Source organism: Punica granatum, chromosome 1 (assembly GCF_007655135.1).
Source record: "Punica granatum isolate Tunisia-2019 chromosome 1, ASM765513v2, whole genome shotgun sequence".
NCBI lineage: Eukaryota > Viridiplantae > Streptophyta > Magnoliopsida > Myrtales > Lythraceae > Punica > Punica granatum.
This window is the reverse complement of record NC_045127.1, coordinates 7,725,689-7,740,707: the sequence shown is the minus strand read 5'-3', so window position 1 is coordinate 7,740,707 and position 15,019 is coordinate 7,725,689. Positions and strand designations below refer to the sequence as shown.

The 15,019-nt window shown below is 40.8% G+C and overlaps 2 protein-coding genes across 4 annotated transcripts; both read right to left on the bottom strand.

Annotated features, from left to right (window-relative positions):
- Positions 1 to 1,359: 1,359 nt before the first annotated feature.
- On the bottom strand, positions 1,360 to 5,637 carry LOC116212577 (probable protein phosphatase 2C 55). Of its 2 annotated transcripts, none has more exons than XM_031547225.1 (6): positions 5,342 to 5,637; positions 4,198 to 5,134; positions 3,478 to 3,802; positions 2,876 to 3,025; positions 2,090 to 2,380; positions 1,360 to 1,715 (listed from the first exon to the last, which is right to left on the bottom strand). In XM_031547225.1, the coding sequence occupies exons 2-6, from the start codon at positions 4,962 to 4,964 to the stop codon at positions 1,695 to 1,697; spliced, it is 1,554 nt and encodes a 517-aa protein (XP_031403085.1). In that variant the 5' UTR covers positions 4,965 to 5,134; positions 5,342 to 5,637; the 3' UTR covers positions 1,360 to 1,694. The 2 variants fall into 2 exon arrangements, with proteins under 2 accessions (XP_031403085.1, XP_031403084.1); XM_031547224.1 differs by having other exon boundaries at positions 4,198 to 5,125.
- A 4,701-nt stretch (positions 5,638 to 10,338) lies between these two features.
- LOC116214342 (zinc finger protein GAI-ASSOCIATED FACTOR 1-like) lies at positions 10,339 to 14,087 on the bottom strand. 2 transcript variants are annotated; one of them, XM_031549772.1, is made up of 4 exons: positions 13,545 to 14,087; positions 12,741 to 13,143; positions 12,276 to 12,475; positions 10,339 to 11,498 (listed from the first exon to the last, which is right to left on the bottom strand). In XM_031549772.1, exons 1-4 carry the CDS (start codon positions 13,654 to 13,656, stop codon positions 10,666 to 10,668), a joined length of 1,548 nt encoding a protein of 515 aa, XP_031405632.1. In that variant the 5' UTR covers positions 13,657 to 14,087; the 3' UTR covers positions 10,339 to 10,665. The 2 variants fall into 2 exon arrangements, with proteins under 2 accessions (XP_031405632.1, XP_031405626.1); XM_031549766.1 differs by lacking the exon at positions 13,545 to 14,087 and having other exon boundaries at positions 12,741 to 13,538.
- Positions 14,088 to 15,019: the final 932 nt, after the last annotated feature.

Sequence of the window (15,019 nt, the reverse complement as noted above, 5' to 3'; positions counted from 1 at the left end):
AAAAGTAAAGAAGAGAGGAAAAGTGGAAAAATTTTCCAGAAATAATTATTCATCTTGAGCAGGTGGGCCCCATGGAAATGTGGGTTTGCAATTTTAGGAGCAAATAAAAATGAAAATAATTTGCAGTGTCACAGTCGGGAACAGTGTATTGGGTATGAAAGTAAAGTAGGAGTTCCATAATTGTGATTCATCTGAAGATGTAGACATCTCCTCATCGATTCTTTGTTATTCAGCCAAACTTTTTCTTTAATTTAAAAGGAAAAAAAAAAAGAGCTAAAAAAGAAAACTATATTTTATTTGGAAGGATATTAGTGCACGTGATATCGGAAGGAGGCCATTCAATTCGAAGACAAAAAGTTCACAAGTTTTCCCGTGGGAAACCATATAAAGTACCCGATAAAAAGCAAAAACGAGGCATTTGCTAGTTGTATGGAGAAATGATTTCGATTTTCCATTTTCATGTAATAGAATTAATGAACCTAAAAAAGATATATATATATATATATATTTTTATTTTGTTTACGGGAGAGTGGGTAAGAAGAGGGTCGGGATCATCATTATTCATCTTGGGCAAAAAAAAAATTGATAGACATATACATACGCACACATTCGCTTTTGCAGGGCTATGTTTTGAGGCATTTCATGTCAAGAAGGAAGGAATAGTTGGCTTTATTCCCTATATGCTTGAGTTGGAATTTGAAACCCAATTGAACCCCCTAAATTAATGGACTGGACCCCCTCCAATGTTCTACTGTGAAGAAGATTCTTTGAAGCCTTTCTCTAAAAGCACATAATTAGTCGCTTCACCTCCTTTTTGGACAGATTAATTCCCATGTGCAGAAGCCTCTCGGAATTAAATCCAAGGGAGTAATCGATCTGAATCCATTTTCAGTAAATTACAATCGATCGGCTTCAATGGAAAACGACGTTCGACAGACGGACCGAACAGCAAAAAGTTGGGTTGATGCGACGAAGAATCGGGCCGGAAGAGATCACCTCAAGCAATGCTTTGGATTTCCGTCCCAACCGCTACCACTACATCCCCCTTTTTGACAAGAAGCAGCCGCTAAAGACGCGACTGCCTCGGTCCAAGATTCGTTCCCCCAACCAAGAAAAACCAACCTTTTACTCATCATTTACGTAGGAGGTAGCTTTCTAGGTGGTGACATGCTCATGAAAAATACTCGAAAGGCCTTACTGCTCCGATGTTTCGCGTGAGTAATCAGATTGCTTTATAATGCCCGGACCACTTATTTGAACATCGCGCCTCCGGTATCCTCCCCTTCTAATCTAACATTCCAACTATGAGATGATCTTATCCTCCACTTCTAATCAAACATTTCACCTGATGAGACTATCTTTTGCTCAAATAGCACCCCAGAAGTTACTCTCACCAATGAGATAGAAGAAAAAAGCTTGCAGGGATAGAAGATGGAAGCTCGTGCCGCTGATGAGAGTTCGTCACTAGCATCAATCTTCACTACCATCGTCTCCTATATTACAAATTGACAAACTATTTACAGAGGTTTTGCTTCAAAAAGATAGCTCCATCGTCGTAGTAGTGTACACTACTACAGGAGAATAACCAACACCACTTAGCTTGAATGACAAAACCAGGAAGCTTGGAAGCACAACAAAAACCGATGAGTAATATTGTCCTATGCTACTTGCTACAAGGAGCATAGATCCAGATCTCAAGGTGAAGACTGGGTTTCCTGCAGAAGAAAAACCGAGCATCAGGAACCGGAGATCGATATCAGGAGAAAAAGAAAAAGTTGACAAACAGTGCATTGACTGGCAAGTTCTCAGACTGAGTCTCTCGAACTAATTCAATAGACTACTGGACCTCAGATAAAAGAAAAGCAAAGAGACTAATCTCGACTACTATGAAAAATGTGATAAAAACTACTAAAAGAAGTTTCTTGGACTAAATGATCCCAGACAATTGTATGGCAATCGTAGCCAAGGGTTCAGCAGACCTAATCATGCTCCTAGGTAAACAATTTAGGCACAGCACATGGAAACAATGGCGGGAGAAGAAAATGCAATTTTTTCTTGTGTGGACAGAATGGAGATAAGAGTATCATACATCTTTTGCCTTGGTAATGTATGAGACGACCACAGTGATGTCATCGAGCTTGCCACCATAGTATCTGAACCCAGCATCTTGTGCAGCGGTTGAGAAGGGAGTTTGCCGATCCTTGTCCTGAGCTCTTTGTCGGGCCAATGCTGCTATCTTTTGAGCTGTCACCTGTGGGCTCAAGCCTGCCCTCGTGGCATGAACCACCACAGCTGTGATCTCATTATTATACAGATTGTCAAACAATCCATCCGTACCAGCGATTATGACATCTCCAGGGGCAACAGGTATTGTGAAAACCTAACCAAAGAGAGGTTATTAACTTGTTTATATGTTAAGAGACCATGGGAAATTTAAGATATCGTAAAATATTATGAGTGTTTTCTTGACTAAAACATTAATTGTATTCATACATCTCTGTAGTCCCAAGGATATTTCACATTTTCTGACATCCAGTATGATTTCCAAGACGCTAATGAAACCATGTCAGGAATTTTAGAGACAAGATCGCAAAAATTAAGCAAAGAAGGTTATGAATAGATACAGTCAGGAAAAGGATCAAAATATTCACATGATTACTTGAAATTGGGATCTTTTGTGCATTTATATTCACAAATTTAGATCATCCATGCCCAAAGCCCATATACTTAAGATGATCATCAGCTCAAACAATAGGCAAATTAAACAGATTATTATTCTAATACCATTAGACGAATTATTATTATCAACAGTAGTGTTATTAACTCTATCTATGTCAAAAATTAGTAGAGATAGCAGGAAATATATCAAACTGACCTGTCCAGAGTTTGGTAAATCGCCACTGTACCCACTCTCAAGTTGATATGTCAGATTAAAGTCGTGTTGCTGCACAGGAGACCGAAAGACAGTACAGCCATCTCGGACTACCATAAACCCACTGTCCCCCAGATTAATCGCATGTAGGCCCTAAAACAATAGACAAACAAGCACATCATTAGCCACGCTGACCATGACAAAGGACCAGTGCCTCAAAATTTGAACTCAGTATTATTTATCACTTTTTCCTCCACCTGCATGAGCGAATCATCAAGTTTAAGCCATTATACATAAATGTTTTAAAAACCTCACCACTAAACTAACTAAGGAGGTGCATAGGTCAAACAATACACAGAGCATTAATGAATTATAATGCCATTGGCTGGGAACTTAAACATCTTCTACAAATAAACTCATTGATACTATAAAATTCGGAGGATTAATCTTAACATGAAATGCCTTAAGTTTAAATATAGACCACTAATGAACTGAGGAACTTTATAGCATTTCACAATAAATCCAACAAAGTGTTAATCTGATGCTAGAGCAACGGATATGAAGATAGTTTAACAAAAGAAGTGGACAAAGCAGAACCATCTTACCTGGTCCGTGAGTGCAATTATACAAGCTGTTGAGGAGCCTTTTGCCTTCGTGCTGAAGTGGGCTTTCTCCAAAACCCTGAAAGGATCAACAGAGCCCTTTGGCTCCTCCTGAATAGCAGATACTGAGTTAGACATGAGTTCCCGTGAGTACTGCCCAGAATCAATACCATAATCAGCCCATCCACCAACACCATCCGCCACACCTATTGCTTTTTCATCTGAACAGATAAAGTGGGCATCCTCTCCACCAGTTTCTTCCTTATCAGGATGAGGGAGGTAACAAGATCCCGACACTAGTTGCAGGTCTTTTCCCATAAAGTTTCTTCTGTAGCCATCATCAGATAACAATATCAACATTTAAGTTCTCAAGTATGTAATTCCAATAGCAATAAACATGAAATACTCCATTAAATGCCTTATCCCGGATTTGGCAACGTTTACACACTCTACCATGATTATGAATGTAAACCTCTAAGTGGAATAAGAAACTACTTTATTGAAACTATTCCAATCACAACCAGACACTGAGCAAGGGAAGCTCTAGCTTACAACTAAGTTTCTCTTCTCTGTATTTTGCATTGTCTAGTAGGATACCATCAAGAAACCAACAGAACGATAATATGTCGAGTCACAAATAATAGTGGAATCACCAACAAAGTGATTATATATAAAACATCGCTATCAAATAATAAAAGAGATTATATTAAAATAAGTCCTTACTCTTCAGATGAAACAGTAGAACTTGCAAGCTGCTCATCACGGGAAGAACTGTCGAAGGACACATCAGGAGCAGTACCAGCAGAGAAATATCTACAAGATGATAAATATAAGTCTTGGAGCCCTGACTCTACGTTCGGGCTCAAGTTCCATCTCCCTTTTGCAGCATTGAAGACAAAGTATCCATAAATTTGATATTTACTAGGCTGCTCTTTGTTTATCAAACTCATGCTGGCTCTTTTACAGCTGTCAAAGCTGCTATTACAAGAAGCAGCTACAATAAAATTCTTTGATGCCGAGATGTTCTGTCGCATTGAGAACAGTCTATCTACGGGGAAATCACTTGGCAGAGTTCTGGAACTGCAAGAAGCCATCGGTTTACTCTCAAACTTGGAGCTCTCAACCGACTGGTCAGAATCGGAGAGTAGACGATCAATATGGTATCCGCAGACCTGGAATGTGGGACCTGACACTGATGGAATCGAAAACGTGCGAGACAGGGCCCCAACAACAGAGACGTTCCTTCTCCGATTAGTTAACTGAGAATCGGACCTTGCAGGAGAAACAGTCCCCGGCCGCAAAAGCACATTCAACTCGGATACCGCAGAGAATGGTACGGAGTGGAAAAACCTTGAATTTCCGAACCACAACTTCCCTTGCCCAACTAAAACCTCCACCGAACTCTGCACACCACCATCATGCCCTACAGCCGATTTCTGAATACCATTCTGAACAGCAGACCTTAGTTTTGAGAAATAGGAAGAAGGCATCTTCGCCAATCGAACAGAGCACCTCCTCTCCGAAGTTGAACCCCTCTACTCCTATGTACAAAAGATGTTACCATAACTCACGATACATCTATCTCCAAGAAAATCAACACTCGTCTCTATCCACCCTCTAAGCCTTCAGTATATCACCAAGCACCAATAACCTGCGACAACTTCAAAGGCTCGACCACTAAGTTATGCATCCCAAAAACCAGAACAGCCAGAAAACCAATCTAACATTAAAACATGGAGACGCATCCGTAGCCCTTTACTGAATCGACCCTACAGAGAACTTTCACAGCGGATGATAGCGGCAGCCAGAACCCGAAATAAACGCCCCAAACAAGAACTACTCCCCGCTGAAGGATCAAAAATCGTACCTCCAGTCAGCCAATCTTCTATCGGGAATCACAAAGCCGAGCTGGAACCAGCCAATCGATGATCGAACTGCGCAGCCCCCAAGTAGACGGAGAAGCTCGACCTTGGAAACAGAGGCTTTAGCAGATGAGGAGCGAAGCTGGGTAGGTGATGCGTGGGAGCTGTCCCTAACCTTCCAAAAGGAAGGCGAAGCATGTGAGTCGCTCTGAATGGCAAATGGGACTCGAGAAAATTCGTTGGTGAGGAGACGCAGAAGAGAGACAGACAGACAGAACCCAAACCCTAGAAGAGAGAAAGTGACGGCTGAAGCTGACGGTGTTTTCTTTTACTTTGAATTTTCCGAAATTAACCGACTACGGTATGACTGTTTTGACCTTAAATACAAAGAAGAGGGGATTCAGTTGTTCAGATCTTTATAAGGGTATTGTAGTCATTCGAATGCTATTTTCGACGGAGTATGTATATTCCCGTTTTCGTCCTTTTTGGGCGGAAAAGTTTAGCCAATGGGACGCTCCTATTCTCGCGCTGTTCTTTGAAATTTTTTTTCCTTTTTCGGTTTAATTCCTTTTTATTCATATGAAAAACTAGATTTGATTTTTTTTTTGACGAGGGTTGAGGAAGATAAATAAGTTAAGTGACTTTTGATATATTACCATTTGAGATCATTGATAATTTAGATTCTCACTTTTAAAATTACTCATAATCTAAATAGTCATCATTCCGATAAGGAAAGTATTTTTGGATACAGTGATTGCTAAGCTTTAGCCAAACATGATAATCTAGTTGACCTAGAGAATTTAATATCATATTCCCAACAATTCAAATTGATTACCCCATACCAAATGCCCTCTTAACGGAGTGTGGCGCAATGGCAGGTCATTGTCTATAATTATGATATTCTACATTCGATTTTGGTCACTGAAATAGCTTGTACTCTCTTATTTCAGTTCTTCCACATTTTTATTACATACAAGTCTTTTTTCTAATCGAGAAAATAAAGATACAATAATATTTTTCTACTGTGCACGTGTTAATATTCAAAAGTCCAATAAATCCTAAGATCACTAAAAAATGTGTAGCAAAATTTTTCTATTTATAATACTCAAATATAAGATTTTATTTAAAGAAAAAAAGATATTGAATCACCCGAACTAATATATACTGAGGATGCGATGATGTTAAAATTTCTGTAATACGCCCAATTGGTTAAAAAAATAGAAAGAGGGAAGAATGAAGTGTTATTAAAGTGGAGAATCACTTTTGACAGAGATTCCATCTGTTATTGTTTTTCGTTTGATGTGAGAACACTGCCGGCGGACCAAACAAAGCCAGGGATACCGCAACCGATCCGGCCCATCGCAGGGGGAGCCCAATTGTTATTGAAATCGGTGCGGTTGGCATGACAATGCCTGTTTCCCTGGCAGTTCTAGAAAGTAGAAACAATTTCAGACAACTGTGTTTGGTTTGTGAGTTATGTTTTTTAAATTTTAACCCTACTCACTACACAATAAAAATTAACAACACAATTATTATTATTTTCATTTTTAAAAATTTTTAATCATTTAATTCATTTTTTAATACTAAATTCTCGTAACTATTCATTACTATTTCACTTTTTTCTCATAATTCAACAACACAACATAACAGACCAATTAAATTCAAAACTCAACTCTACTTAACTCTAAAACCAAACACATCTCGAATCTTCACCGAGGTATAAGGTCAAGACCTCCCCAGTTTGGCGATACACATATTCACTATGTGGTGCAGTGAAGACAAAATCTTAAATGATCCTAACTCAAATGATGTAATCATAAATAATCAAGAAAATTATCACAATTAAGAATAATTATGGAAATACTCGAGCAATTATCACTCATTCTCTTGTTGCAATTCGATTGACACTTCCTCACGTATTTGGCGATGTAGATCAAAACACAGTTGTTAAATCAAAACATTAAAAGTACACGGGACCGGTGATTGACATCTTATGATCCACATTCATTTTGAAAGCGAGCATATCGCCAGCCCAAGGGTGAAGCGCGTCCATAGACCATTTACTGCAGCATAGATCCTCACGTATATGGATGGAAAGGCGAGATCTCACTGTATTACACTTTTCTTTGTAGAGATATCGGGGGACAAGAGAGGCCATCCCCATCGACTTGTTATAAGAAAAGGAAAAGCGAATAAAGAAGCACGAGAAATCTTACTAGCAAATATCGAACTCGAAATCTCTTGATTCCGAGACGGCACTGTTTTCTAACTACAGAGACATTGTTTGACGGTTTTTAAATCCTGCAATTGCACGGATCGTGACAAGTAATCAAGTGATGAATAGAGTATCGTTCCCATGATAACTTGAACTAATACTCTGCTAGCAATCAAAATTCACAACTTAGTCGAAATCAAGCAAATTATAACCGGTTTTAAAAATACAATGTAAATTAAAGACAACCGAAAAATTAATTAGTGAGTTAACCTAGAATTACAATTTCTCAAAACACATAGCTAACTCGAGTAATTCCCTCTATCTCTAATTCGCTTAAAATCCTATCTGCTAACATGGGTTCTTAACTATTCTTAAGATTCTTTCGAATCACTCAAGAAAATATTTATACTAACCGATCCTCTATATTTCTATGGCTATCGAATTCATGCAAACTCATTAAGTATGAACCCTTCGGCTACCTAAGGTGAATAGATATATTTCTATTATACCACAAATCAATTGTAAACTCGAATCTACACTCAAAATGATCTAACAAAGCCGATCTTAGGCTAGGCTATCCCTAATTTATATCTAAAATCCCCCTTATGAGTTCATTTGGACTATTGAGATCAATACAATTAGTGATCAAGCAATTGCAAGTATTAAGTAGGGAAATAAACTATATGGTTAACTGCCTAAAAAAACACAAATTTTTCAAATTTTATTAATTCTAGCACGAACTTTTTTTCTCGACCTAAAAATGCACGATCTATCAATTTGATATCAATTTTAGCACGCCTCAACCTTTTCGTTAATTTAAACGAGAATTTATGACCAGAACCCTTATCGAGGTCGCCAGCGACCTTATAGGGTGACGGTGGACCCCGATGAGGCCCTCATTGCTCGAATTTAACAAAGCCGATCTTAGGCTATGCTACCCCTAATCTATATCTAAATTTCCCCATTCAATTTCATTTAGACTATTAAGGTCAATACAATTAGTGATCAAGCAATTATTAGCATTAAGCAGGAAAAAAACTAAATAGATTAGAATCATAAACTCATCAGATCAAACAAAAATAAAAAAATTAACATGCGGGTTCAATTGCAATTCTGCATATAAAATTAGCCCATGAGAGTTAGAAAACACGTAGACAAATTCAACACACATTAAATTCAAAAGAGATCAACAAAAGTATTAAGAAAATTCTCTAAAACCCAAGTCGATTTCTTCTTGCTCTCCACTGCTGTCCACTCTCCCCCCACCCCCCCATGTGCTTAAATAGGGAGAAAGCTCAAAACTACAAATGGAATTCCAAATCTAGTTTCCCAATAATCAAAAATCAATTTCCTAATTTAGTTTTCAAGGATCATCCTTCCTTAAATCCAAGAATATTAACTCAAATAAATCCAAATATCTATCTTTTAATTTTCTCCTCTAAATATGCCCGGGACCCACACAAAATATTAGAAAAATCGAAAATTGGGCGAGTGGAATGATTTGGGGTGGCATAGGCTTCAATTTCGCGGCCTGGGCCATCTCGGATCTATAAAACAGTTTCGCGCGCCAAACTTCAAATTGTCATATCTTTTTCGTCCAAACTCCAAATAAAGAACCATCTGAACCGTTACGTTTCTAACTCGATAAATTCTCCATCCACATACAATTTGCACCAAAAACTTGAGTTGACCTGTCAAAAAACATGGCAAACTTAGATATTGCAAAAGATCGATTAATAAACGAACTCTCAAAATCACCTAAAAAACAAACCAAGAACTAATAAAAATTCCTAAACTCTTTAAAAATGCAAGCGATAAAAATAAACTAAAAACCTATTCAAACTAACCTAATCTCGATAAACTAACTCCAATTATATTCGTAAACATGGTGAATAACTCTATATTCACATATCTTGGACTATGGATAGATTTCGACGGAGTGTGGAAAATAAAGATGGAAAAGGAAAGGTCAGTGCTCGCCGGGCCCTACTTACTTAAGATGGACAGAAGGATGAAGCAACCGCCGTGCCAAGACCATTGCCCCCTCCCTCCATTGAAAGGAGGAACGGCCCCCACATTGCCCTCTGCCAACTAATTATGGTAGGGCTCGGCGCATAAATATCGAGTTGTTCGGGTCTGTATCATTCGATGAATAATGGTAATCCTACCTCGATCTATCGGATCACTGTTGGAACTATATAGACGCAAATCATTGAAAGACTCCCAGAGTTCCATATGAATACGTAAGTCTACGCGCATGTCGGGCACAGAAGCAAGTATTACTTTGCTCATCTTGATCGTAACATTTTTGACCTAATCGAAATAAATTCGGGTCGAGACAGCGACTAGGGGCCCGCAGCGTGCTGTCCAATATCGCCGTCCAACCGTATATGACCATGTCATCGATGAGAGGGCATCCGGAGATCGTTTTCAAGCAAAAGAGACCTCTTCAAAGCTTCCATCATTATCCTAAACGCCTTTGTGAAGACTTTGGGCACCGGACCTTTGCTAAAAAAGCGGAATTTTGCTGGTGAGAAATTCTCCGCTCGGCCCCCCATGATGACGATGAAGACGTAAAAAGACACCATCCAGCTAAAACTCCTCTTGTCCACCCAATGTGAAACTATCACGGCCGGTGAAAACCGATTAATCGAAAACAATTAGCTCAAACCCGAGACCTCGTAACAGCTGTAGTCCCACACTCGATCTGATCTTCAAGCATGAACAAAAAAATAAAAAGCATGCGTATACGGATCGAATACTCCAAGAGATGGACCACACTTAAAATTAGATCAAAGGGAACCGGATATAGTAATGAATTTTGTTTAAGGGCGGCTTCAAGATATATATTTACAAATGGCAAAAACTAGCGTTTCGAGTTTCGACAAAATAATAAACGAGAACATGATAATATTAAACAAAATTAAACTGTCTTCATATGCGCTTCCTGACCTTCCCGGATCACCAGAGAATTATACTGGGCGAGGATGGAGCTTGAGATCCTCTTCCCACAGCAGAGTAATAATACTAAACTAACAATCTACACCGACGAGCATATTATGGGCAAAGGACCCTCTACCGCAATGTAGAAGCTCAGGAACTACTGGAGCCTGACTAAAGAAAGGAGGTCCCGCTGGGCTTTCTTTCCAGTTCGCCATCCCATGCTGCTCGAACCGAACTCTGTGGACCCCCACCTCCTCCAAATGAGGTAGGTGGGGCAGCACCGAAACCCCCTTCCAGGGATGTGAGGAAGGCTGAGAGGCCAGTTGTGGTTGCCACACTGGGACTCATACCCAGACCAAGAAAATCGAGCGTCATAGGCTTGGTGCCAAACAACGAAGACTGGCCCATCATAAGACCAGACATGTCGGAGCTTTCCTGAGATGGCAAGCTGAGCCCGAGCCCATGACCAGCAGTATCATCATTCTCGGCTTTTGGGTGGCCACCCCAGTGGGTAGCATTGGAGGTGGAAGCAGTGGTATCATTACTATAGGATGTTGATGACATTGCTAGGCTGAGGCCACGCAGCAGGGATGAGTTTGAGGCAGCTGCCCCCATCTGGGCAGCTTTTTGGAGCAGCGCGGTGGCGGACATGGCGGGCTGAAGAGAGGGGGCAAAAAGGCGAGGGTTCTGCTCCGGCCTCGAGAAAATCGATGAGGCAGTGCTGGAGAGGAACAGAGAGAGTGAGGTAGGCTCCGTAGTGGAGGGTGAAGGCAGTGAGCCACATTGATCCGGGAGGACCGCTGGGCAGACCATGTTGGAGAGCGAAGAGGGCGACCTCTGAGGCAGAAGTTGTGGTGGCAGCAGCTGGGTTGGACTCGTGTATGTGCTTCCAAAGCCTCCTCCACCACCATCTACAGGGGCTCCACCGGTGCCAGTACTGCTAGTTGCTCGAGCTGCCACGGCCGGTACAGGTGGCAAAACATCAGTGGCATTCTCGGGCAAATCTACAGCCACCAAACCGATAAAAGATCAGGTAAAGCAAACCACTGAAGGGGACACCAGAAAAGTCGACCGAAAAGGGGAATCGAGTAGGATCCCAAAAACTGTTGAGGAAGAAAAGAGAACAGCAAAAGGAGAGCTCTCTTTTGAAATCAAGGGGCTTTTCAAGTGCTCGCTGGAAAGAACTAACACTACCAAACAGCTTAAAAAACTCGCAAGCTTTTCCGAAAAGCGCAAAACAATAATTAACAGTAATCAGAAAAGCAGCAATAATTTCGCCCTTTAACCTCAGATATCATCCTCTTTTACTTTTTGATCATCAAGATCAACAATAGGTCCCGAAGTAATCGAGATACACCATTGAAATTACCACACAACTCCTCTTTTCACATTTCACATTAGTAATTCCGGCATTTCACCCCCTATTGGTTGTCCTTAACTATTGTTAAGAAACTAAGTCTGCCGCCTGTGGAGATCCATCGTCGAGAGTTAACTAACCCATGCATTATGCCAACAACTAACTGCCCTTTAATCGAATCCAAATCCGAAAACTAACTTTTAAAAATCTCTCTTTTTCTCTCTGTCGACACCAACTACTCCAATGTCCAAGAGAGCGACAACAAGACCAGACAAAATTAAATATCTATAAAAACACCCAGTAGATGGATCTAACATGAGCTTTGAATGGACCAAATGTACCTAATTAATAAATTTAATGCATATTATAAAGGTAGGCACTCGCACAGCTTGTCGACCGAGAGGGGCATTAACTATCTCTTTACCTGAACTTTGAATGGACAGAACCGGAGAGACCACTGTGGTGGACGGAGTGAGAGGCGGAGGCGGAGGCGAAGCCACATTGCTGGCAGCCTTTGCCCGATTAAGGTTTCCCTCCGGCAGTGGTTGCACCATGTTCTGGGCCCTCGAGCTCTCCTCCGCAAGGGCATCGCAGAACGCTCGGTGGGTTATGAAGCTGTCCCTCCTATTGACCAGTACAAGGAAAATTTAATCAGCAGTCTCACTTTCCGCTCCAATCACAGGAGAGTTACTGGTAAATCTACCGAATCCGCTCAATTCATTCATAAGGACCGGCTGAGCGGTTATAACATGAGAATCACCACATCGACCAACACAAATTCTCCTTTATTTCAACTCGACCAGCATCTCCCAATCTGCCCTATAATCGATTTTCACGAGAAACATCGAAAATGCAAGAAAAACCTTGAAACTTGGAAGTGGAAATGGACCTCGAGAACAGGGTTCCGCAATCGCACTTGTACTCCTTGGTGCCACAGGTCTTCATGTGGGCCTTCCAGTCGGACTGGACCGCATACTTCTTCGAGCACCGCTCGCACTTCCACTTCTTCTCGCCGTGCTTCCGGCAGAAGTGCTTCTTTATCCCCGTGAGGTCCCCAAGTGCCCGGGCCGGGTTGTGGTGCACACAGGTTGTCTCGGGGCAAACATACACTTTCTTCCGCACCTGATCCTTCCCCCCAGTCCTCTGCTTCAGCTTCCACGGGAGGTTGTGGCCCCTCCGGTGGAGCTGCAGGTTCTGGTCCCGCTGGAACCCCTTGTTGCAGATCTCGCACACGAACCGGTTTGTCGCCAGCAGAGTCTTGGGCGACAGGGCGATCACCTCCGCGTCGGGATCTGCAGGAAACAAAAACATTATCGTCGGACAGAGTACTAGAAAATGTTTTCCTCGCGCCAAAGGAAAAGTGAAAACAGCCCACGCACAAACAAGAAGGGAGTTTAAAAAAAACCCCTTTTTCGTGTCGGAAAAGTTCTTCCCTTTTCCAGTTCTCCGATTTCGTTTTCCGAGAAAATGGAAAACAGGGGGGGGGGAATGGTAAGATTGCATCTTCAGCTGAAAATGCTGAAACGATGACATTTTTGTCGGTTGAGGAGGAGAAATGGCAGGTTCGCCGGGAATTTGAGTTATGCAGAGATTTTTGTCGGTGGTCGAGAGCAACTTCCGGCCAGAGAAGAGAAGAGGCTGATGGAGGGTTTAGCTACGAAAGTGGGTTTTCCTTGTTTTCGCGAATTATCACCTGGCATTCCGGGAAGGTTGCGCTTCTTCTTGGGCGACGGCTCCGCCAAGGAGGAGGCGGTGGCTACCTCCACTGAAGCAGAAGAGACGGCTAAGGAAGACGCGTTCTCCATGTCCAAAAGGAAAAAATCGGTTGGCGAAGGTTTTACTGCCCTGAGCTGAGGGAGAGGAGGAGGGCAATTAGGGTTTTCGAGCTGCCTCGACTTCAGAGAGCAGGCGACTTCGTGAAAGGATCACAGCCAGCTTTACTTTCGGATGAATGAAGCAGAAGAGAAGATTCAGAAGATTCGCTGCAGAAGTAATGAACGGTGTGAAAACGGATAAAACCAAAGGTTGGAACTTTGCGCTCAGCACGAGGAAGTGAGAGACAGCGCTGAGATTCAAGTCGTGGATGTCTTCTAAAGCGGCGGCTCCATTGCTCCAAGCGACTCAAAGAGAGAGAGAGAGAAGCACCAGAACACGATTTCAGAGGGGATAGAGAGAGAGAGAGAGAGACAGACAGAGGAAGGAAGAGGTAAGAGACGGGGGGGGGGAGAGAGAGAGGGAGTGTTTAAATGAAGTGGATTGAAGTATTTAATAATTGACATTTTTACTAAGAAGATTTAATTTGATAATTTAATTATGTTAAAAAAAAAGAAATTCCCCAAAATGAAACAGAAATTTTTGCCGACCGCAGTTTGAACCTTTTACTAGTTGACTCCTGTGGTAAAAGGCTGTCTCCTTCTATCATAATAATCTTTGGTTTTACTTTCTTTGATAAGTTCTGTCATAATCTGTTTGGGGCTGCGGTGGCGGTGGCCGCCCTTGTACTCGAAAAAAGTTACAAATTTTTTATAAAAAATTTATTGAGTTTATCAAATTTTTAATGAAATTATATTAGTTTGTTCCATTGATTTTGCGATACAAATTTTCTTTGAATTTCGTCTCCCTAAAATGAAATTCCTAGATCCGTCCCTGCATAATCTTGTTATTACATATAGAGGACATTTTTTTTATGTGAAGGTCGAACATTACATAATATTTTACTGCGTTTATTTATAGAGATAGTAAATGTTAACAATCATAGTCATTTTCTCAAGTTAAAGCATTACAGTGCGATCGGAAAAGACACATTTAAAACAAGTGAAATTGTAAGATCACAACAAAAATTGCAGTCGTAAAACCCACAATCATCTCTATAAAAATAAATAATATATTATATTATTACACGCATTTCTCCTAATTCACTATATTTTACCAAGCAAAACAATCTCACATTTCAACTTTTAATTCAAGAAAAAAATTTCATAGTTAAACTTTCCCTTTGATTTTTACATTTCGTGTAATCTACTAATACTCGAACCAAACATTGTCGTACAATTCATGCTTTTCTCTTATTACATATACAAATCATGCATTTCTCAAGAGAAAGAAACAAGCTCATTGAGATCGTAAGTAATATATCACGAGAGGTATAAAAAGAAAAAAAAGTAGCAA

Coding starts and splice junctions, on each gene's coding strand:
- LOC116212577 (XM_031547225.1), bottom strand. CDS start 4,964: ATGCCTTCTTCCTATTTCTCAAAACTAAGGTCTGCTGTTCAGAATGGT. Junction 2,381..2,875: donor ATTTACCAAACTCTGGACAG/GTCAGTTTGATA, acceptor CTCTTTGGTTAG/GTTTTCACAATACCTGTTGC. Junction 1,716..2,089: donor ACATTACCAAGGCAAAAGAT/GTATGATACTCT, acceptor TTTCTTCTGCAG/GAAACCCAGTCTTCACCTTG.
- LOC116214342 (XM_031549766.1), bottom strand. CDS start 13,384: ATGTCATCGTTTCAGCATTTTCAGCTGAAGATGCAATCTTACCATTCC. Junction 12,476..12,740: donor TGCGGAACCCTGTTCTCGAG/GTCCATTTCCAC, acceptor ACTGGTCAATAG/GAGGGACAGCTTCATAACCC. Junction 11,499..12,275: donor TCTGTCCATTCAAAGTTCAG/GTAAAGAGATAG, acceptor TGGTGGCTGTAG/ATTTGCCCGAGAATGCCACT.